Source organism: Galleria mellonella, unplaced genomic scaffold (genome assembly GCF_026898425.1).
Source record: "Galleria mellonella isolate WM207_F2 unplaced genomic scaffold, CSIRO_AGI_GalMel_v1 utg8921, whole genome shotgun sequence".
Taxonomy (NCBI): domain Eukaryota; kingdom Metazoa; phylum Arthropoda; class Insecta; order Lepidoptera; family Pyralidae; genus Galleria; species Galleria mellonella.
The window spans coordinates 84,563-110,594 of NW_026442170.1; the positions used below are offsets into that span (position 1 = coordinate 84,563).

Here is a 26,032-nt window from a genome sequence, read left to right on the forward strand (position 1 = left end):
ATTATTCATGTCTGCTTGCGTTACCCTGATGTAACCCCCTGATATGACCCTGCGCTACTGTAGTAACAAAATCTTCACTCTAAAAATTATTATTATCACATAAATATATATTTATATAATTAATTAAATAACTAAAGGAGAACAGTAACATCAAGTATAAAGTGGCATACTTGTAATAATCTATGATTACTTGCTGTAATCATGATCAAGTTATTCAAAGTTATTTGGCACTCGACCCGCGAGTTACGGAGATATGACCATATCGCAAAATTATCGGACAGATACAAGAAAACTCACAAATATAATGCAATCACCAATGGAAACTTTTGTGCGTAAAATGATCGATTCACAACGACAGAATGATACGATATGGCAAAAAATATTCAATGTAGGTAAACATATATTCTGCATTAATATAAAATATCAATACACCACGTAATTGGTACAAGCGGGCTCTAATTATATTAATATTATAAAAATTATGTATATAAAAGTTTTAACAAATATTTTAATTAATTTGATTACCCTAAACTAATTAACAATTATATCTACACGTTCTCACTTGCATACAAAACATATCACGTTGAATTATGAGCGGCTCGAACTTATTATAATAATATCTCAGCGAGTTTTTAACAAGTATTCTATACTTACATAGAACTGAGTGGACATTACATTATATTATCATGTTCCTCTGACGTTACGTTGCTTGCTCAAATAATGGAAACATTGTCACTCTAATCTTATTACGAGAACTTGAACAGAAAATAATCCTACTTGCGTAGTATTTTTTTGTTATATTCATGGTTATATTGACATATATAATTGATTAATTTTATACAATTCTAGAAAAAATATTTTTATTGTTTACAAAAATAATATCATTACCGCTAGTCGATCGTACATTTAGTGGAGCACCTCAGTTCTGTTCTATATATAAAATATAAGCTATATATTACATCATAAAAGGCATAACTACAGTTTATAAAGACGGTTGATTCAACCATATTTTAACTGCTGATGATCGCCAGCGTGGTGTCGGCGGTGGGTGTCAGCGTGTGGTGAATGATGGGAGCCGCTACGAGGGGTTATTGGCGGCCACACGCGCGGCAATGGCCGCTGTTAACGCCGATCCCTTGCCGCTGCCGTCTTCTGCTCCCATCAGTGTGAACTGGACACAATAAATACAATGTCATTATACAATTCAAACATTAAACAACTAACAAAGGAACCACTTTACCTATTGACGACCTCCATGCAGCAACGAGTTGCTGGGCTCTTATCTAAATTATCTAAGGTTTGAGTGGTGTGAGTTATACCTCAATTTTCGAATCGTTTTTTTTTAATCGGAGGATCAAATCGATGAGAAATTTTACATATCCAAAGTCCTGTACATAGATACCATTTCTGTTGTCAAGAATTAATGGTATACTGGCATGGCTTGGTAGCTTTATACCTTAATCTTCTGTGATGAGAGTACCATGGATGTCAGCGTATTCTAAAAAGTCCATGGTGCTCTTCATTTCTATAGTAAGATACGTAGTTGTTGTCATGTGTGACTGTCAGTCTGTTTGTCATTCCAAGTCAAATTTAAACTACTTGTACAAGTAGAGCAGACCGACCTTGTGGTTGGGCGCGAGCAGTGCGATGTACTTGTTCATGAGCGTGCTGATGCGCGGGTGGCATTTGTACACGGAGCCGTCCACCGCCACGCCGGTCAGCGGCCGGTCCATGCGCCGGATCAACGCCGCTATACCTATACGTCAATAAAATATGTTAACATTAGTCACATATACATCAGTTAAAAGAGGGGGAAGGGATTATTAGTAATGCGGATTACCACTCCCATTGCTAACAATATACCCTAAAAGGTTGACCTCCCTGTGGTCCCCCCTGGAAACCATCGCGCAAATGTATTCATCACGACAGGCTAACTGATCTGCCTTTTTATTCTCACCTATCATCTCTCACTGGTGATCCGCCAGCATATGCCGTTAGCGCAGGCGGGGCTACCATTCCATTATCATCCATTAAAAAAAAACAGCAGTCGCAAATAAATATAACATGATTCGTAGCTTGTAAGTGTTTTGGTGAAAACAGGAACGACATCTTGGGAAAGAAAAGAAGTTCTGACTTCTGTTACTAAACGAAGTTCATGATTAACCATAGCTAAGAAATATGGTTACTGTATAGACGACGTGTGAATGTAGTGGGTGGGCAGGGAACTCACAGACGGAGGCAAGCTGCGCGGCGCGGTTAGAAATTAGCTGGGCGACATGTTGCGTGATAAGGGCCTCCTCCGGACCCAGCCGTGCCTCCTCTCCGCACGCCTGCTGCAGCACGAACAAGGTGCGCGACCAGCCGCCCGAGCAGTTCTCTCTGCGGACAAATAAAATACATGCGGCGTTGAATTCCACAGAAGGTTTGTACTACATTTAAAGATTTTCTACGTCTTGTAATGGCAAACTAGTTGCGATCTACCTGATGGAGCGTTGCAACCATTGTTTAAAGTTTTAAATAGGTCAGAAAAAATAATCATCTCATGACTCATATCTGGTAAAGTCCACATAGATTTGTTTACTATGTATAAAGGTACATACAAAATACTTAGAATTTTAATAATTATTAGACAGAAGGGCAGGTCTTCATATACCATCACATTAACACACATGACAGTTTCATCACTTTAACACAGGCGAATTCACTGTTAGGTATAGTTTTGTTCACTTATATATTGTTTCACCTAAGCTATTAATAACCTAAATTTTAAACAATACTATATATATAAGTAATAGTCTCACCTGGTCCTCATCTAAGGATACTCTGTGTTATGAGAAATCAGGCAATGAACATTTAGAAGCACAACCCAGTACATCCAGACCAAAGCTAACGCAAAAACTGGGAATCAAACCTGGGGCCACATAACCAACATGCTCATCATTGCACCATGAAGATATTGTTTTCCTTATTTTTTTTAATGGGTGGTAATCCCAGTCGCGCTATCGGTATACACCGGCGGGGCACCAGTGAAGGATGATAGGTGAGGATGAAGCAGGTCAGTTAGCCCATCGCGACGAATTCAACAAGAATTGTTCACGATGATATCCAAAAAGAACCACGTGGAGGTCGACCTAATAGGACATATTGCTAGCAATGGGGCTGTCAAACTTCATTGCTAACAATCCCTTTCCCCCCTCCTTATTTTGTGAAGTAGATACACAAACAAGTAAGTAGTACTAACTCTTCAAAAAGGCTGAGATGCTCGGTGAGTAAGGAGCCCGGCGGCGGCACGGCGGGGAACAGCCCCACGCGGCCGAGCGCCGCCAGCGAGCACCGCAGCACCTCACCCAGGTACTTGCCGCCGATGTACTTTTCGAAACTGCACATACAGGCAACACTGACTTATATTACAGAACTGGATAGCAGATAGTTCCTATAAATATTAACCTATCAAAATAACTTTTTAATACTTAAAACAATGCTGGTGTTAGTCCAGGCGAGCACAGTTTTGATCAATCCCTAATGGAACGGTGACATCAAGAAACCAAGTTAAACAAACATAAGTAAATGTATAACAGGCCCGTTTCTTGTAGTATATGATCCATTTAATGGTATGCAGTTACTATAGACAACGTTGTCTTGTTGTCAATGTTGTTTTCATAGTTATTTTGCAGATTACTTATTAACTTAACATACTCTAGGGCCTAGAGTCTAGGCTCATGGAAACATCTCGGTATAGAAAGCAAATGAAATTTTGATAGTCATCATTTTTTTAATTTACGTATAGTCTATATATATTATTTAATAATTCCCCATTTATAAAAATCAAAACAAAAAACGTTTTAGGTCACATAAAAGGTCCAAATCTATATACACCAAAAAAACATTACTCTTCTATTTTGTCAGATTAAAAGAGAGAGAGAAAGGTGACGTACGTGAAGGAGGCGGCGAGCAGGGAATGTTGGTCGACCTCACGATCGATGTCGGTGCGTATGAAGTCGAGGCAGCCGTTGTCCCCGAAGGCGCCCCACTCGACGTCCACGCACACGTCGTGCACGCGCGCGTGCGCCGCCTCCCAGTGCTGCACGCGCGACGCGCGCTCCATGTAGCACCCGTTCGAACCCGTGCCCAGGATCACGCCGATCTAACACACATTTTCTTTATACGACATGGAGAAACAAATTATTTGGTGGTCTACCCTAATGAATTACATACAGTAACCGTGTCGCTTACAAACATGAATAGTAACATGGATCACATAGAATGCACTCTGTGTGACGTATGTGTCGTTACTCCTAAGGAGTTAGGTGTAAAGCTTTGTGCTTACATAATAATCTACTGCTGTATCCTACTCTTTGGTCGTTTGGGGAAAGGGATTTTTTTTTATGGATGGAAGTGGTATGGTAACCCCGCCTGCACTAACGGGATACGCTGGCAGAGCACCAATGAAGGGTGATAGATGAGAATGAAAACAGGCCCGTTAGCCCATCATGATGAATTCTTTAGGAATCAACCATGATAGTTTCCAGGGGAAATCGCGAGGAGGTCGACCTGGCCGGGTACATTGCTAGCAATGGGATTCTCAGTCTCCATTAGTGATGGGGTCTAACAGACCCATTGCCAGCAATACACCCTATCAGGTCAACTTCCACCAGGTTCTCCTGGAAACCATCGTGGTTAATTCTAGTGGAATTCGGCACGATGGGCTAACTAACCTGCTTTCATCGTCATCTATCATTCCTCGCTGGTGCTCCGCCAGCGTATACCGATAGCGCAGGCGGGGTTACCATTACATTATCGCCCATTAAAAAAAAACTCTTTGGACGTGTGGTCCCGATAATGAATAAGCCACCCCTTCCTTACCCGTGAGTATCGTAAGAGGCAACTAAGGGAGGGCGAGGTGTGGGCAGCAGCGTTCCTCTTAAAACATCTTCAAAGCCTAACTGCGGTTGCAAATCCGTCTACTAAGTGTGGTAACTACTGGCAAAAGCCCCCCAAAGAGGAGGCTTATGTTCAGCACTGGACAGTTAAAGGATCATATGATGATGATTATCCCACCTTTTAAAATGATATTCAACAATAGAAAACAAGAAGAAGAAGCAAAAAAGGACCTTGCATAATTTTCTGTAATTAACTCTTTTGTCACCTGTTTCCGTAGCAATTGCAAGAAATACATTCTTTGTATTCAATCTCCTTGTGAAGTTTAATATATTTAGACTCAGCGGTTTACTATTATAGATTAGCAAATAAAAATACCTAAGCAACATGTATTAGATCCAGATCTCTTCACAGATACTCACCCCAACGTTAGGGTCGATCTGAGCTCCAGCCATCAAGGTACCCGTGGTATCATTCAGCAGCACCCTCACGGTGATGTCGAGGCCTCGCGCGTGGAGACACTGCTGCAGTAGCCCCGCCACGTCCACGCCGTTCATGCCGCTGCACTTGAAACTCTTCGTCCAGGTGATCAGCTCGCCCGATGAGATCGAATGCTGCCTCATGGGGAATGAAAATGTGAAACCTGCACATGATATTGGAAACAATTAAGGAAAGAAACACTAAATAATGAGTCTACTAAGCAGTATTTCTAAATAAACCTCTACCACCTAATGTAACTTTATGACATAAAATTTCTTATACAAGCCATTCTTCTAATTATATAATTCTTTAAAATATATAATAAATTACAGACAGAATACAGAAATCTGACAGACAAAGAATTAAATGAGAAATTTTACAATGGCTTACTGAGAAATGTTTTTACTTACTTAAAAATAATTGTAATGTAAAATTTTAATGACCAAATTAAATATTTGCCCGCCACACGGATGTACACAGACTCTGTTTTCGTTCGTTGCCTGTATTCGAGCAAAAGTTATTTTTCATTCATTATAATACAATTTTGAGTAGTACCTAAGCACGCTATCTATCAGATAGGTAGTGGTAACCAAAGCCTATAGACTTATTTTAGTCACTTCATCTCTTTGAGGATTTCCGAGCTAGCTTGCACCGAATTGCCCTCGAGAACCTTTCATACCCTTGTATTATACACATTTCTTAGCAATGTTACACAGGAACATACCTAGCGATAAAGACTCCTTGTCCATTCCCTCCGAACGAACGAAATCTTGTACGCAATCCGCCAGAAAGTTGAATAAGTCCTCCCCAGGTCCTAACCGTAACGCTTGGCTGTAATTAATATTATAAAAAAAGAATAGGTAAATCATAATCTTTAATTTAGAAAGAATTATATGATTTTTTTATATAACTTTCATTCTTTACAAGCTGAACACCATCAAAATTAAAAAATGTTCGGTAAGAGTATAAATGTAACAGAAATACAATAGTTTTCCCAAGAGACTACAGCATGGGGTTCTTCAAAAGGGGGGTAATGAGGTTTCTTCAGGGTCGGCAATGCACGCGTAATACCTCTGGTATTGCAGGTGTTCATAGGCTACGGTGACCACTTACTATCAGGTGGGCCGTATGCTTGTTTGCCACCTCAGTGGTATAAAAAAAAAGCTTTTGTAAAAAGTCTTCCTATGGATACACAACATAATTATTCACTTGTCATTGTATATTTTTATTTATGGTGCAATAAAGAGTTAAATAAATAAATAAATAATTGAATAAAAATATAATTACACTAAACCAACAACAAAACAGAATTATTGATAGATTTGTTATATCTTTACAGCACTGTAAAGTACAACAAGGGTTAATAATATCATTGAATGTTGTTAAATAAAACAATTACTTAATGTGGTAATGCTTGACGTCCTCCCGCACCAGCTGCCCTGCCCGTAGCTCCAGCAGCAGCACGCGAAAATTGGTGCCACCCAGGTCTAGTGCCAGGAACAGGCCCTCCTCTGAAATAGAAGCCGTCAAAAACTCAAATAAGGAGCTCTACACAAAGTCAAATTTATTCATTATTACCTTACTGCTCTCTCCCCATATCTATTTGGAGTTATATCAGTTGTCTCTTGAAAATAGCTTATATGGACAGGCAGACGTCTGTTTGTCTGTCTACATAATCTATTTATGTATTCCATTAATCTCTATTCACATGCATGCATCTTTGACACAATCCATCTCTTTCTGTATCTTCCACTACGCTTACGACAAACTAGGCTTCCTCGGTAACAGAAAAACCGTCAATAAACCAAATGAATCCAATAGCGGTAGGCTCACCTCCTGCTATAAATATATTATGATACTTAAATAACAGTAAGTAGATACAAGCAAACACTGAATTCAGTGGATTTAAAAGGACCACCTTTCATGATGTAAACTCTGCGAATTATGCCTAGTAAATATCGTTGAATTAGTATCCCATAACACAAGTCTCGAACTTACTTTGGGGCTAGCTCAATCTGTGTGATTTGTCCATATATATATATATATATATATATATATATATATATATATATATATATATATATATATATATATATATATATATATATATATATATATATATATATATATATATATATATATATATATATAAATCCTATTATGATCCATTTCAAATAGGCTTTTTAATTCTCCAGTATAGGTGCACACGCGGTAACAAAGTATGAAAAATGATAAAGATAAATAATACATAATTACCTGTGCCGTTGGGTAATTCAGGTACGTAAGTATTCTCCATCTGCAGGCTGGAGGATTCCTCCTTGAGGCCGCGCTCCAGCTCGCGCTCGAACACGTCGGACACGCGGCTCAGCGTCGCGCCCGACAGAACCAGCCCCGACAGGCGGGACTCGATCTGCAACACGACACCGACAGAACTTTTAATATCACTCGCTTCGTCTGTACATTGGTGTCAAACAGATTTATCGTTATCATCGTCTAAAATCTCGAACTCTTAATCAATAGCATCCGTTTCAAAGATTATTCCACCATTGACATATTAAAAGTAATTTCCAAGAAGTCCCTTAAAAGCCAAAAGGCGAAAGCTCCGCTCGCACCGTTCCACCTGATACCTCTGGTAAATAGGCATATGGTGAAGTGTGGGTCGAAAAATATCAAATAATAATAGTTTTTTAGTTTCCATCCAAACTTAATTTTATGGAGTAAGATAGCAAAATGAAGAACGGACAAGTCGTTTGTGGTTCATTTTTAAAAAAGTGGCAATCATTATTTTTGCCCGAATTGATGCATTACAGAAGTAAGAGACTCATATAAAATAATAAATAGCATTCAACAATGATCTATACTAAAATGTAAATACAACGTTTTCTTCCATATGTACAAGTGAAAGAACAGATAGCCTGTTTCATTTCGTTCCTCTTTTTCATGCCTGGTTTTACGTCTGACTTAATTCTGTATTGCGTCTACAGACGGCGCGTCAGCCAGACCGCAATCCATAACAATTAAGCTCCAAATGCGAATTGATTGCGCTGATGACTTTAATTAACTCTCAAATGAGTCGTAGACAATGCTGTTTGTGATCTTTGAACAGTATTTGAGTCACTTGTAACAGTTTGTTCCTTATAATAATAGAAAAGAGTATTAAGCTGATGGCCAACTTGATACAACTAACACTAACAACAACATCATGACAATCTTCGTGGTATAATGACTAGGTCCCATCCGCTAATTGGTTTATTAGGCAATGATATTTATTTATTTATAGGATCACCAACATAAGATACAACGAAGCATTTCAATACAATACACTAGTGGATTAGGTCTGACTGTCCTTACATTTAGAGGCAACCGCAGCATGCTTTATGTTTAAGAAACATTACAATGAAATTAAATTATTAAATATCATTAAACGAGTAAAGATATTAACAATATATTCTGAAATAACAATAAACTGAAGATTATATATTTTAAAATATTCATTGACTGGTTTTCTACAATTCGGAGTAATATTTAATAAGAAGTAATCAAATTTGACGAGCAGACAATTATGTGATTATTTGTCCCTATATTGAAGTATAAAATCTCCTCTAACAACAGTTTAGCACTTTCTTAAAGCTATGAATGCAATTATTTCTTATGATACTTAGAAAAGGAAATAGTAACCATCGCCTACAGGCACGAAACTACCATTACAGAATTAATTCGATCAAATCCTATCCTGCTAACATACTTTCTGTGCTCTGTTGTAGTCGTCGATCCGTAGCGGCGGCGGCAGGAACTGCTCGTCCCAGTTTCCATTTTCGTGGTCGGGCGCCGCGTGCCCGTTGAGCGGGGCGTCTGGTGACCGGCCGAGCCCCACCCTCCCGAGCGCGCTGTCCACTGCCGTAGACATGGCCCACTCGATACACACTCAATCTGCAACAAAATTAATGTTTAATTACTAACAATTTCTTAAAGAAATAAATAAATATTTTATTTATTTATTCTTAGATTCTTAGACACGTTCATCAATATTTTGTTATCATTGGAGTATTTGTTTTTTACAACATATTCCGTATTTTATATATCAGTTATTATGTAACAATTATTAAACATAATATTAGCCGTAATGGTAAGTACACGTACGCTTGTTAATTATATACATATTATATATCGACAAGTAAACTTATCGTGCACTAAGCTGTGATAGTCCTATCTTCAGACGTCCGATTGTAGGTGCTCTACGCAACAAACCCAAGTTAATTAATTCAATATCGATTTATATAACCATAAGTGCGAATAATTTGTTCTCACCCTTTAATTCTAACCCCCCAAATTATGTTTGACATTTGAAACGCAGCCCTAGAAGATTCTATTTAAAAAGAATAAAAAATTTGGTCTTATTCATTTTAAAGTATGTTTCCATGTAAAGGTCACCCCTAACATGTAGGTATAACTCGTAGTGGTGACTTGATATATTTTCCGCTCTCATGTTATCAAAAACAAACCTCCCAGGTGCGACCTTTGACGGACATGATAACATTTTGTTTTTCATGCATATTTTTTTGTTTATACACAATAAAATATACTATCGGAGTAATAATTTGAGATTATGTTGCAAAAAAACAGCACTTTCAATTGTGACAAAATTAATATAGAACCAACGCGTATCAAACCTACTGATTGTAAAAAGTATCGTCAACATCGATCGAATTGGCGAACATATCGCGTAATATACAAACAAACAAAAAAGCGGTGGTGTAGCTAGGTAACTAAAGGTCCTAGGGCAAAAAATAAACCAGCCTAAGAATGCAAGGAGGTTCCTCGCAAGTTTGAAACAAAGATGTTCCAGACTGTTGGGAATTCCCCTGTATTTTTTCAAATAATTTGCAATTATTAAAGTCGCGTTCCTGAAATCTGGTTTATTTATATTCCGAATGTGAAAAAAGTTTTTACTAGTTCAATTTATAGTTTGTAAGTCAGAATTGGAGGAACTCCCTGAGCTTGGGAACCCCAGGGTACTACCCCGTCTAGCCCTTTGGTAGCTATGCCACTGCAAAAATAGTCAAATACAAAACCTTCACCTATTTAAAATCTCTTAAAATGTGAAACGTGTTCCTATTAATCGGGCTTATCGAAAGAATATTTGATGCAAAGATGACAAAACAAATACCGACAGATATAATGCAAATTGTAGAAATCCAAGCCCCTGTCAACTTGACCGACCAATTATGATGCACCTGGCATGATATTTTGAACGTGAACCTCCAGCAGACGTGCATGCATGAGAAGACGAGTTATAAAGATGAATAAAGTAAGATAACGGGTTTTCCGAAATCAGTTCACTTTTCTGACCCCAGAATTTAGACTAGCATGATAGATACGCGCAAACTGATCAGATGAAAAAATAATTACTTCTTAATATTGTAAACTAGTTGTCCACCCCGGCTACGCACAGGTACCTTTTTTAATGAAGAAATAGAGTCTAAATCTTCCATTTTTATATTTATACAAATTTCGTTCTGACAATTACAAGCACAACAAAAAGTAATTAACCAAAGAGAACGCCTGCAACGTTCAGAAGTGATGCGGTTACATACTCGTGCATGCATTCGGCAATTGAGTTTTATTTGTACATGAGTAAAAACGTATATGTATAGTTTTTAATGGTTGAAAATGGAATGTTAACCCCGCCTGCGCTATCCGTATATGCTGGCGGGGCACCAGTGATAGATAATTGGTAAGGATAATAGCAGGTCAGTTGGCTTATCGTGAAGAATTCAACAAGAATTAACCACGACGGTTTCCAGGAGAAACCGCGAAGAGGTCGACCTTATAGGATATATTGCTAGCAATGGGGCTATTAGAACCCATTACTTCCCCCTTATTGGAATAGTTTTTTAATTACTAATGACAAGGGGAAAGGATCTATACAGCGTAATAACTAAAAGCAGCAAATTATTTATTTAAATTACTCGGAACAAACATACTATATTTTATTTAACATTAGAGAGAGAGAGAGTAACATAATCAAAATGTATCCTAGCATCATGTGGGCTCCATAAACTAATATGAACATAAGGAACCTACTTCAACAGTTACTACCATCAGTCGCCATGAAATATGGCATATATACATATGGTATTTAAGATGGAGAAGGAGTTCCGATCAAACAATATCACGATGGGGGAAAGGGATTGTTAGCAATGGAGTTTGACAGCCCCATTGCTAGCAATATCCCTTATTAGGTCGACCTCCACGTGTTTCCCCCTGGAAACCATCGTGAACAATTCTTGCTGAATTCGTCACGATAAGCTAACTGACCTGCTTCATTGTCACCTATCATCCTTCACTGGTGCCCCGCCGGTGTATACCGATAGCGCGGGCGGGATTTTACCATTACATTATCACCCATTAAAAAAACACTATTACGATTGTAAAACTATACAGCTGGCCGGGTTTCACATAATGGAAATAACTATATTAATTTTTCCATTTGCTGAGTAATGTGTAATTGGGTTTTACGTTAATTGTGTATTTTATAGACATCTTATCAGCGCACCGTGATTATTCTCTTAGATACTTGTGTTACCTGCTCGTTTAATTATTCCTTATCACATAATACTTGTTACGAGTATCTAATTATTTAATAAAACTGTTTGGAGTATAACCTACAATATAGGGGGGAAAGGGATTGTTAGCAATGGAGTTTGGCAGCCCCATTGCTAGCAATATGCCTTATTAGGTCGACCTCCACGTGGTTCCCCCTGGAAACCATCGTAAACAATTTTTGTTGAATTCATCACGATGGGCTGACTGACCTACTTCATCCTCACCTATCATCCTTCACTGGTGCCCCGCCGGTGTATACCGATAGCGCGGTTGGGGTTACCATTCCATTATCATCCATTAAAAAAAAACCTACAATATAAAAATATGAACAGAATAAAGATAATCTTTAAATTAAATTGATCATTGTAATTTACTACACAAAATTGGAAAATAGAAAAAGCACCTATCTATGGCTGGAGAATATATCGAAAGGCAATAAATAAGTAATAGCAAATGCACTTAATTATCTTAAAAAAAAATACAATTATTAGGTGTTTTTACTATAATAGTAGAACAAGTAGACGACGAAGTAGGCGGCGTCAAGTTAGGTAGGCAGATAACAGTCGCTTATAGACATGAATAGTAAGCACTATGGACATCGCTGTACATAATGCTCATGGTACCCCTATTGCGTTTCCATTCTTAAGGATTATGGACTATGCCTATAGGCTCTGTAATTCCACTGCCATATACCACCCCTTCTATTCCCCTGGATGTAGTAACAGGCGATTAAGAGAATTAAAGGTTTTGGGGATGCGCAACGACATCCCTCTTAAAACATCACCAAAGTCTTGTCAAATTTGTGTTTCTCGTGTTTCAACCGTAAAGCAGTTGTGTTTGCATGGCTGTGTTTCAGTTTGAAGGGTGGGATATGGCGTGAATTTACTGGGTACGGAGAAATAACACCTGAGTCCTCAGGAATGGCAACGTATGGGGGGTATCATGAGCGAAATAGTATACTTTGTTATATCCATACTGCTCATGTCTATGGGCGACGGTTTCCGCTTTCCATCAGGTGGGCCGTTAGCTTGTTTGCCATTCTAAGTTGTATAAAAAAAAATGTTTACAAAGATACGAGGCAAGTATGAATTTAATGCTTATTGTAGTCTATCACATTATCTGCGGCTCAGTAATCCCCACCTGTCCCCCACCACGCGAGACCGCGATTTCGCACAAGAATGATAGTGATACGACAGATGCCGAATTTTTCCGCATGATTAGCATACCTGTTCCAACGTGATAATGTAAGCTTGAGATAATGTCGTCACTTGTCATCGCACCGCCGTTAGTATACAAGTTAATTCTGTTCTAATGTTAATTAACTTCATGAAAGTAAATATAGAGAATAGATAGATGCTCTTTATTGCTTTTTCAAAAAGAAATACTATTGTACTATTGCCTTCCCCTGTAGATATCGTAAAAGGCGACTAAGGAAATTTATTGATCTAGATATGGACAGCAGCGTCCTTTTTAAAACATCCCCAAAGCTTAACTGCGGTTGCCACTTTGCATGCCAAGCGTGGCAACAACTGGCAGTACCTCCCAAAGGGGAGGTCTATATTTAACAGTGGATAATAAATGGCTAATGCGATTAATAGTATTGTCGATGACATCAATTAACACCTTCTTTCCTCGAAATAAAATATCGAATAAACGGATTTTCACACATCATATGTTTAGATTTACTAAAAGTGCTAAGTTTTAACTCTACAGCAATGTTTCTTTACAGACAACTTAAAGTAAAGCCAGATTGGTCTGGCTTTACTTTAAGTTGTCTGCTTGTTGGTTGGGCAAGCAAATGTTCATTCTTCGATGGAAGGTATAATTTTTGGCTAATGTTGAAGAGCATTTCCCGAGCATCCTTTCGTTGTTCGACTATGTTCGCGAACAACTTCGTATATACATTGGTTCTTTTAACGCGTAAACCAACGGAGTACTTTATTCTAAACGTATCTTATTTATTCTAACCTATATTCTAGCTCTTGTTTTACATGTATGTTATTACTTTCTTTAAATTTTCTCCGCCTAAAGAGAAACATTTGGAATGGCAATGATGGTGATTAGGAAAATATATTGAATATGTGAACTATGGACATCTGTCTATAGATAAACATATTATAGTCAAATGTTAACCATTTTCTAGAGTAAAACTATAAGGGTATGCATGGCGTTATGTAATATCAATAATTCTGCTAATGTAATAAAATAGTTTATAAAGATGGTTGGGTAATCAACTACGCTTAAACGGCGAATAAATTTGGACGAAATGTATATAGGATATCTTAATATAAGATTATTTATATACGTGGACAGATTTGACGGAATTAGCTACAAATAAGGAATTTGTTCTTATAGTAAGGATCAGCTCACAATCGCAACTGACGCTAAAGCTTCATAGTGGCTTCAATGGCGCAGGTTTGGTGGTTACTTAATCATTTCGTGACTTATGCAAAACAAATAATCAATCATTATCAGCTGTCAGTGAAGCTGCTTGAATCAACACGACGTATATAAACCGGTCTCAGTCCACCGTGCGGCCCTTCACTTTATAATGCCACTTCCAAAATGTACAGGTTCCCGATTAAACGGCGATTTTATATGTAATTAATGCAACTTAAAATGAAATTCAAGCTGGTGGCCTACCTGATGGAAAATGGTATCCGTCGCCTATAGACATGAACTGTACCATGGATATATCAGAGTATACTGTGTCCATGATACACTTCATGCGAGGACTAAGGTGTTATTTCTCTGTACCCTGTAATTTCATTGCCATATCCCATATTTATTATTCTTCCATATTTTCATTAATTTGGTTTTCAGAATTCCCATACAATTTTGCAAGAATTATAGTAGTTTTTTATGAAACAATTAGCTTTTTGGGCAAAAGCTAATTGTTTCATAAAAAACTACTATAATTCTTGCAAAATTGTATGGGAATTCGTCTTCGCTCGCGTATGATATTCGATTTTTCGTTCTATAAAATCTCACGTGTCTAACTTCTAAACTGACGCAATTTCATACAAATTTTTAACTCCCGTTTTACCCCCCTAGAAGTTGAATTTTCAAAATTCCTCTGCAAAAAATCAAGATTCTAGATTATAGGTATTTTATATTATAGGTAAGTCTGTCAATTAGCATCCTTTATTATATACATAGATATAGATTATATATGACTTCTATTTGTATTAAATATTTAAATTTATTTAAAAGCACCTTAGAGATAAGGAATCAAATTATATTCCCTGATAAAATTGTAGCCAGGCACTGCAGAGCTTTTATTGATAAGCTTACATTGATTGTGTAATATGATAATTATGACTATAATATATCAACTAATAAATTTGTTTTAAAAACAAAAAGCCCATAAATTTTAACAAATCATTCTAGTAACATTCTAAAGGGACAGTCTTTAACAAGTGCGTGTTGCCAGTGATGACTTATGGAACCGAAACATGGCCCTACACAGTTGCCTGCATGCAAAAGCTTCAAATTACTCAGCGGGCTATGGAGAGGGCTATGCTCGAAGTCTCTTTGAGTGATAGAATCCGAAACGAGGTTATCCGCAAAAGAATCAAAGTTATCGATATAACCCGAAGGATAAGCAAGCTAAAGTGGCAATGGCACATAGCTCAAAGAACTGACAACCCAACCCCCCTAGATAGAGTGACGACCTCAAATGTATTGCAAGGAGTCAGTGGATGTAGGTGGCTCAGGGCTGTTCCTTATAGCAGTCTATGGGGGAGGCCTATGTTTAGCTGTAGACAGATAATGGCTGAGATTATATATATCATAAGATCTTAAACGTAAAATCGTCATAGTTTAGTAAATGTTTAAATATACAGAAAAATGAAGTAGAATTTTCATTCGTTTCATTTTAAGCTAGTTAAAAATATGTGAAACAGTTTGTTTGCCAGTTGGAAAGCATTGTTCTCAGCGAATACAAGCTACGAGTATGAAGTAAGTAGTGTGCTCGTGTTTATCGTCTGCGGTGGTGTCCCTGGAGGTTATCTTGACGCAACGTCGATAACTCGTTATCTGTCAGTTGACCCTACTGATAAATAAGGAAACAACTACGAAATGCTATTTCAATATGTATCTAGTTTGAGCCGGTTTTTACATAACAATCGGGAACGAAAGTGGACGTGTCACTATGCCTTGCGTAGGCCGCATTGTAACCTGCTTTCTTGCATTTTGATAATGCACGTGGGCACCATTCCATTTTTATCCATAAAAAACCCACACTAAATATCATGCGACATACTATGGTTCATGCGGGGGAAGGGATTATTAGTAATGGGGTGATTAGTTCCTATTGCTATCAATATACCCTATCAGGTCGACCTCCACGCGGTTTCCCTGGAAATTATTGTGACTAATTTATCGTTGAATTCGTCACGATGAGCTAACTGACCTGCCTTTTCATTCTCACCAATCATTGCTCATTGGTGCTCTGCTAGTATATACCGATAGCGCAAGCGGGGTTACCGTTCCATTATCATCCATTAAAAAAGAACTATGGATCATGCCCGCTGATCATTGCTCTCCCCCTACCCTTCTCCCCAGTCCACAGCAGTAGACAACAAATTACTTGCTTTCAATAGTCAGATAGGACAAGTTGCTTCTAAGTTCTAAATGTAATCAATTTTCCAGCGACGTACCTGCCGGAGCGAGCAGAGCAAATTCAATGTCGTTACGGGTAATCGAACAAGCCATCATAATTATTATGTCATTATTTGTTTTGCGTTTATCATTTAACAACAGTATCACAATTATATTTATTTGCATTTCGTATCTTATCATTCATTTTATTATCTGCTGATTATAAAAAAAAATATCTAATATATTTTGCGCCATAAAAAAACAGCAACTTCAACTAAGCCGATGAATAACGAGATATTTCATAGACACATTAGACTAAAAAATGTTTTAATTTGAAATAAAGAATCGTGTACGAACAAATTTTGCTACGCAACGGAATTTTGAAGGAAAACGCAGCTTATTTGAAAGTAATGTGATACGGAAATAAATCACGTGCTAAATTAGACTTTTAGGATATTTTTTTTTCCTAGATAATGTGAGAAAAGCTGCATATGTCTATCACAAACCTCGCTGTAGACCTTACTCTGTCCCTTTACTAATAAAGTCCAATTGGACAATAATGAGGAATCCTATGAATTTTGATGGACCGTAATCGAATACTACTTAATTGTTATTAATTTTTACACGCGCCGTCGAGTGACAGTGCGTATTCATCAGAAGTACTGCGTGAATAAGAGAAAAAGGGATTGTTAATATTGGGATTTCACAGGCCCATTGCTAGCAATATACCCTATTAGGTCGATCACCGCGCGGTTCCCCCTGGAAACTATTGTGGTTAAATGCATTCCTCCTCAAGTATCATCTTTCACTGATGCCCCCTCGCATATACCGATCGTGCATGCGGAGTTACCATTACAATATCATCCATGACAAAAAATATAGTTATTTTTCAAAATTTCATAAAGATTAGCTAAGTTCTTAAGGCGTCAACAGTACTACTATTATAAATGCGAAAGTCTGTAAGGATAGATGGAAGTTTGTTACCATTTTAATCAAAAACTACTAAATGGATTTGAGTGACAATTAGTACCTACATTTATATATTGATACACGCGAGCGACACCTCGGTATACAGCTAGTTTATAATATTATTATATATACTGTGGATAGTGTGGCTTCTCCACAATTCGATGTGCCGCTGTCAAATTAGATCAATCGACGCGAGTGTGCAAGGACGAACACCAAATTGGAGCAGTTGTGTGCCGACAATACTTGTCGCTCATAACAAAAGATTCGTTCTTCATACCAAATTGAAAGCGATAGTTATCTATTCTCCATAAATACATTAGAATAATATAATAATAATAAATTCGAAATATATTGCTGTGTGGTCCCAGCATACAATGGACCACTCCTTCGTTAGTTTTAAACTTTCACGTTGTTTATATATTTATATATTTTAAATACACAATTAGAGCTTGACATGATGTAAAAGCCTTTACAGGTAAATAGTACCTACACACTTGATTCTTTATTTTACGTTACTTCTTGGCACCTCGATGGCTGAATTACTCGACACATTACATATTACAGGAGGGCATAGGTAATTTTTTACCCCAACCAATAAACTGTTATGTTCACGACACTGTTCATGTCTATGAGCATCGATTACCATTTTCCATCAGACGGGCCGTCAGCTTGTTTGCCATTCTGTTATAAAAAAAAACTATCGCGGTCACACAGACGAAGTCGTATGTAAAAACTAGTAGTTGTATAACGTTGCATCTAATTACAGTAGCGATACGTAACGTAAGACTGTATGTGTAACAGCAACTGATGCTAACAAACACGCCCTTACAAAACAGCCCCCATGTGCCTCCCTCCCTCCCACGCCTTAATGAAGACTTACCATGCCGTCACAGACAGAATTGGTCATTATGGGCTCTATTTAAAGTTATATATGTATTTTTTTATACAACTTAGAATGGTAAACAAGCTGACTGCCCACCTGATAGAAAGTGGTTACATGGTGGCAGTACCATGGACATAACAGAGTATACTGTTTCGCCCATAATACCCCCCATGCGTTGCCATTCCTGAGGACTCAGATGTTATTCCTCTGTACCCAGTAAATTCACGCCATATCCCACCCTTCAAACCGAAACACAGCCATGCAAACACAACTGCTTCACAGTTGAAACACGAATGGGACAGAGGTACCCAAGTAATCGACTTTTGTACAAAGTCTCCCTCTGGTATAGTATGTACGTTATATAAGTAATTCTACAGTTGAAAAATTTGTTCTTTAAAGCAGACAGAATACAGGATTGTAAAGAGTGTTGAAAAAGAAATTCGAATATAGTATGTATTAAAAAGGTATGTATTATTTCGTACAATCACAAGTGTAAGCCGAATCCCAGCACTAGTATTCACAAATCTGAACAATTTACCCTAAAGAAATATACTCGTAGCCAAAATCTAAAACTAATTTTCGCACTTCTTATGACGACATGGTTTGTATGAAGAAGCGAGACACGTGCTTCACTAAACGCATTATTATCTAAACAAAATATCTATAAAGCAGTAGAAACTTAACTGTCAAATAAATTACTGTTTCTTTTCAAATGACAATTTGAATTTTAAATACGTTCCGATTTTATAATTATTCCAACACAGATATTGTTTAATTAGCCGTTTGTGAATATAGAATTGTGTATAGGTACATATATTATTTTAGAAACAAAATTCTTCGATAGCGTCAGTGATTACTCGAGTCCCTAAGTCATCTACAATGATGACTTACAAGTTTTATTGGATGATTGAACTGCATCTATGGTTACTGATCGGATCGAGGACCTCAGTCTCGCACTGGAAAACACATCACTGAACCAGTATGGTGTTAATATTAATTAGTTCTAATTATTATTTCATTAACTTTTTCTTAGTGTTATCAGGACCTTGTGCTATATGATATTTGTGATACATTAAGAATATGCGTTAAGTGAGAGCATTCTGCCGGTGTACTGTCCTCTTTTCTATTTAGTATTTGCCACAGGCTGTGGAATGAGGCCGGTAGGCTGGCTAGGTTTTCCTTAGAGAGCACAGTATAAGGTTCTTCAAAAAAAGGTATATTAAAGTTTCTTCAGGGTCGGCAACGCGCATGTAACACTCCTAATGTTGCTGACGTTCATAGACTACGGTAACCGTTTACCATCCGACGAGCTGAATGCTTGTTTGCCACCTTCGTGATATAAAAATAAACTTCCTAAAAAGGTCTATCCTAGAAAAAAAAATACACAAAAATAGAAGTGAATAAAGAGATCGCTAGACCCCAATCGCTGAAGAGAGCTTTATTGATAATGCACGGATATAAAGCAAGGTCACTATCAAGAGTGTTGAACTGAAGAAGTGACTTATTAAATTATAAACAGGTGAACATGCTGCCATTAGTTGATCTGACATGTCATTTATGACATGCTCTCTCGGAGTAAACAAATAACTGCCAATGTGTGTGCTACATCGATAAATCCCTATGAATGTTGATTACGGTGGAGGCGCGGCTGTGTCCACACACGTGACGTGGGTCCTGCGGACGACAAACATCCGTTGCAATTAATTTCAGATGTAAGTAAGCGTTTGTTAGCTTTACAGTGTAACAAAACCAATTGGTATGTACCTGAAATACAGGAAAGGTGATGAGCGAAAAATTCTAGAGAACGTACTCAAATAACTAATTCGGAAAACTTGAAACCATAACGACTTCTTAATAGTCACTGTGATATACTAGGGCTGTAAATATAACTAATATTTGTTAGTAAATGTTCGCAACAACGTAACAACATTCTGCTCTGCAAAAAAAGAAACAAACTATCAATCAATCTATGTTAACAGAATTAATATTGACTAGTCACTGATCATTTTTTAAAACTAATAAACACACCGATAAATGACAAATTTGGTAAACACATTCGATTGAAAATGTATTAATTTAGAACGTGGAACTGAGCATCCATAAAATGACGAAGCAAAATTTTGCTCCACAAAGAAACGGCTTCAATCATCACTAAAGTAGTTGTTTGACGAATACATCAAGAATTAATCACAATGGTAACCAGAGAGGGCCGCGTCACAATCGTTCTGATTACCAGCAATCCCAACCTACAGCCTCAAATAAATAGAGTTAAGTCATAGTAATAACAACTCATGAAATTGTAAATATTGTGATAGTTAACCATATCCAAGCGTAAGCATGGGGAAAAGGAATTGTTAGTAATGGAGTCCAACTGACCCATTGGCAGCAATACCCTGATCAGGTCGACCTTCACATAGTTCCCCCTGGAAAACATCGTGGTCAATTCTAGTTGAATTCGTCATGGTAGGCTAATTGACCTGCTTTCATCGTCACCTACAATCGGTCACTGGTGCCCCGCCGACATATACCAATAGCGCATGCGGGGTTACCATTCCATTATCACCCATTAAAAAAACCGTAAGCATAGATCTTTCCCATAGGTGAGAGGAGGATTTAGCTTTCTTGGAGCAAGGTTTTATTCGTGTTTTGAGATTTTGTTCTGATGTATTGGTATATTGTACTCTGTTTTCCTAACTCTTACATTCTGGTATAATATTATATTATCTGTGATTCTGAAAAACAAAAAAAAATGTAAACAAATTGTACACTTAGAATTCCTTTTATTATCACATTCAAATAAAAAAAATATTCAGTCAAAATTGTGAGAAAAGTAGAAAAAAAGAAAAGATTTATCTAATACATATATATATTTCATACGCATCATAAATTGTTGTGGTTATAAATAAACTTGAATGGAGTCTATCTGTTATCGGCCACTAATAAAACTATAAATAAATTATTGACTGCTCGCATCACGGGAATGATACTGAATTATGAATAAAAATAATTCCTCATCATCCTACTTCATAATACTAAATAATAAAGTAATTTATTCAACTATACAACATAACAATATTAATGACAACGTCATACATTAAAATAATATAACTCTTGTAGCAGCTGAAATGGTCCCCACTGAGCTTAAGCTGCAGCGTGTTGCTGCAGCGCTGATTTTCATTGGGGCCACCACTCGATAGGTAGCACTCGAGAAACAGGATTAAATATATAATACACTATTTCTGGGGGGAAAGGGATTGTTAGTAATGGAGACTGAGAATCCCATTGCTAGCAATATAACCAGGTCAACCTCGTCGCGGTTCTCCCTGGAAACTATCATGGTTAAATCCTGATGAATTCATTATGATGCGCTAACTGGCCTGTTTTCATTCTCATCTATCACCCTTCACTGGTGCTCCGCCAATGTATCCCGTTAGCGCAGGCGGGGTTACCATACCATTTTCACCCATCAAAAAAAAACTATTTCTAAATATCCGTAACCAGCGAGCATGTCTGAAAAGATTAATGAATGTGGTGGAAGCGAAAGAGGTCGGTTTGAATCGAAGCATTTAGTGTTCCATTGTTTCCGCCGACCCTAATGGGAGACAGGCGTGACCGATATATAGGTATGTACACTATTTTTAATCACGTTTCGACTGCTGGAAAACTTTTAATGAGCATAACTTTTAAGTTTTTATTGAAGCTTTTCATTGTTGTGATAATTTGAAGTAATGTTCACGAAGGGACTTTTTAAAGGAAAATATTGATTAGGGACTTGTTTCTTTATTTTGGTGCAATGCTGCTTAACAACAGAAATAAAAAGAAATAGGTCGACACAAAATAGTCGGCGTGTGATTGCTGTGGCCATAGCGTCTCGGTGCTGACAAGATGGTAAGTGTATTCCCTAATTCATATTTACTGCAGGATGCGGCCCGCAGGATGCAGCGCGCAAATGGTAACCGCTCTAGGTGCAACTCACGCACCTAACAACTATTCATGATTTTATATTTAAACTAGCTGTTTCCTGGGGCTTGCCCGTGTGAATCTGTTTACCAAATTTCATTCGAATCCATTTGAAATTAAATTAATATGAAATGATATAAATATTTATTTGCCAAAACACTTTTACATTGATGATTAACTCTACGAATTACACACTAAACATGCAAGCCTGTACCGTGTAATTCAGAAATGCGATTTAACCATGGTTTTTTTTTTTACAGCACAGGGGGCAAACGATCGTGCGGCTCACCTGATGGTAAGTGACTACCGCCGCTCATGGTCACCCACAACACCTACGGCATTGCAGGTGTGCTGCCGGCCTTTAAAAAGGAATATGCTCTTTTCTTGAAGGTTATGTTGTCGTATCGGTTCGGAAATACTGCTGCTGGAAGTTGATTCCAAAGAGTGGTTGTGCGTGGAAGAAAGTGCCTTGAAAAACGCACGGTGGAGGACCGCCACTCGTCCAGATGATTGGGATGAAATTTTAGTTTATGGCGGGTTGTACGATGGTGAAAATCTGCAGCAGGTATCAATCCGAACAATTCTTTAGAGCACTCCCCATGATAAATTCGGTAGAAGATGCACAGAGATGCAACATCTCTACGCAGTTTCAGTGGGTCGAGCCGGACAGTAAGACGCCGATCGTCAACAATTCGAGCTGCCCGACTTTGAATGCGGTCTAACGGAAGGAGTTGGTACTGTGGCGCTCCTGCCCACAGGTGAGAACAGTATTCCATGTGTGGCCTCACTTGAGCTTTATACAGTTTCAGGCGGTTTTCTGGCGTGAAATACCGTCTCACCCTATTGAGCACCCCCAACTTTTTGGAAGCTATCTTAGCTTTTTCCTCCAGATGACCGCAAAACTGGACGTCGCTAGATATATCGACGCCAAGAATCCCCAGACTCGACTTATTATCAAGGGAAGTGCCCTGAAAGTGAGGTGATACGACAAACGGTGTCTTTTTTGCGGTGAACGCGCAGACTTGTGTCTTCTTAGGGTTAAAGTGAACAAGATTGCGTTCACCCCAGATCGAAACTTTATCGAGTGAAGTTTCGATTTCAGACACAAGTCTGTTCCGGAGCTCATCGGTATGTGCGCGCGAGATCTTTGCATGACCGGTGTATAATGCATCTCCTGTACTGTCGTCCGCATAACAATGAATATCACTGATCTGTAACATATCATTGATATGCAGAAGAAACAGTGTCGGAGATAGTACACAGCCTTGCGGGACACCAGCATTCACAGGTTTTAAGTCAGGGCATGCTCCGTCGACTACGACCTTAATGCTACGTTCCTTAAGAAAGCTGGCGACCCAACTGCACAATCTCGCAGGCAACCCAAACGAAGGTAGTTTTGAGATTAGTGCCCTATGCCACACCCGATCAAAGGCTTTCGCAATATCCAGACTAACAGCTAAGGCCTCTCCCTTATTCTCGATTGCCACTGCCCATCGGTGTGTTAAATAAACTAAAAGATCACCAGCCGAGCGTCCCCGTCGAAAGCCGTACTGGCGGTCTGAGATCAGCTGGCGATTCTCTAGGTACCGGAGCAGTTGATGGTTAATAACTGATTCCATGACTTTCGAGAATAAGGAAGTGATAGCTATGGGCCTATAGTTAGCTGGATCTGAGCGGTCTCCTTTTTTAGGGATCGGATGCACCAAAGCAGTCTTCCAAAACTTTGGGACTATACCTGATGAGTAACAGAGCCGAAAAAGACGCGTAAGAACCGGAACCAACTCTGGTGCGCACGTCCTTAGCACAATTGGAGGAATGCCATCGGGCCCGCTCGACTTATGGATTTCAAGGGAGAGAAGTGCTCTACGCACTGATCTTTGCGTGAATTTAACATCCGGCATAGAGCATGGTGGTATATTAAGTACTCGGCTGACATACAGAGATACATACATGCAAACTATACAATTAAATTAAGCTATTAATTTATATATATACGTGTATATATATATATATATATATATATATATATAGATAGATAGATAGATAGATCGTTTATTTGTTTGTTACTAATCACACACAACATGTACATAAGAATAAATAATACATAAACAACATAAGATTTATAAAATGGTGTTATTATGTGTGATCTGCAGCAATACAAAAAGGTCGAAGCTCAGCGTGTAACATTGTTCAAGGAACAAAACACTGATTTTCAGCAACTGAAAAACACTGATTTTGAGGGTACGTGAAAATATTAATTAAAATAAATATAAAATAAAAGAGCAATATTTTTTGGTGACTGTCTGTGCAGTGTGTGTATAATAAAAATAATGTAAATAGTTCAAAGTATAATTTGATATAATTTTAACTGAGTGGTAAGGATAAAGCGAAAAACAAAAAAGAAAATATTAATAAGACACATTTATAATATTTAAAAGTTTTAACGCGGAATATTGCAAAAAAATATATATTTTTTTTTTCAATATAAAATTATTTAACTTCTGAGAATAGTGGTTTCCATAAAACAGCCGCTGATTAGGTATCTAATCGTAATCAACGCGGAACTGTCTGGCCGGTCCACGCACATACATACTCGTACATCAGGAAAGTACGACTTTCATGATGTCGAATGTTTAACACCAATATCGCCCAATTGACATTCATTTATCGAGCCGCAAATATAGAAATGAGAGACAATAAGTTGTGATAGATGCGAATCATTACATCGCTCATACATTACCTGTATCTATAGACAATTCAAATGTTGAAATCTAATATATAAAATTCTCGTGTCACGGTGTTTGTTACCAAACTCCTCCGAAACGGCTTTACCGATTTTCATAAAATTTTGTGTGCATATTCGGTAGGTCTGAGAATCGGCCAACATCTATTTTTATACCCATCACTGATAAGGGTGACCCATCCCTAAAAATTTTTTTTTATTTTTTTGACAATTTTTTTTAATTTTATATAAATATGATTTAGCATTGAAAAATACATACAACTTTAAATTTTCATCGTTTTACAATCAACCCCTGTTTTTAATCGCGATTTATATATTTCGCAATAAGTGGTAAAACAACGTTTACGGGGTCAGCTAGTAACACTATAAAAGTTATTTTAAAGGTTGCCTAAAAGAGATCGCTTATTTCTTGTAATTGTTTGTATCTATTTATAATAAGTTTACTACTCGTACGTAAATGTAACAGGTGTAACTTCATTTTCCTCCGCTGTTTTGAATTAATATAGTAACCGCATATTGGTTGTGATTAAGAATAACATCCATTCAAATTACTGAGTCCTCAGGAATGGCAACGCATGGGGTGTATCATGGGCGAAACAGTATACTCTGTTATGTCCACGGTACTGCTCATGTCTATAGGCGACGGTTACCACTTTCCATCAAGTGGGCCGTCAGCTTGTATGCCATTCTAAGTTGTATAAAAAAAAAATAGTAATACAATGGAGGATCTATTTAGTAGTTTATTTAATACCTCGTTTATTTTATCTTCAATATTATTTAGGAATTCTCTAATAAATGACATTTCAGCATTTATTTATTCTACATGTAATATACTAGTCACCCATTCCGGCTTCACAGCGTGTAACACACACTGATAACATAGCTGCCTATAAACGAATTTTTAATGTCGT

General features: G+C 37.7%; 1 protein-coding gene across 1 annotated transcript in view; it reads right to left on the reverse strand.

Annotated features, from left to right (window-relative positions):
* Positions 1-488: 488 nt before the first annotated feature.
* LOC113519388 (hexokinase-2-like) overlaps positions 489-26,032 on the reverse strand; it is a 29,955-nt gene continuing 4,411 nt past the window's right edge. The window contains exons 2-11 of the mRNA XM_026904453.3: positions 9,104-9,288; positions 7,615-7,768; positions 6,758-6,869; positions 6,083-6,189; positions 5,301-5,521; positions 3,936-4,144; positions 3,242-3,379; positions 2,231-2,379; positions 1,623-1,756; positions 489-1,171 (exon numbers count right to left, since the gene is read on the reverse strand). Coding sequence (XP_026760254.2) covers positions 1,079-1,171; positions 1,623-1,756; positions 2,231-2,379; positions 3,242-3,379; positions 3,936-4,144; positions 5,301-5,521; positions 6,083-6,189; positions 6,758-6,869; positions 7,615-7,768; positions 9,104-9,265 — 1,479 coding nt within the window. The 5' untranslated portion in view covers positions 9,266-9,288 and the 3' untranslated portion in view covers positions 489-1,078. The remainder of the gene's footprint in view (positions 1,172-1,622; positions 1,757-2,230; positions 2,380-3,241; positions 3,380-3,935; positions 4,145-5,300; positions 5,522-6,082; positions 6,190-6,757; positions 6,870-7,614; positions 7,769-9,103; positions 9,289-26,032) is intronic.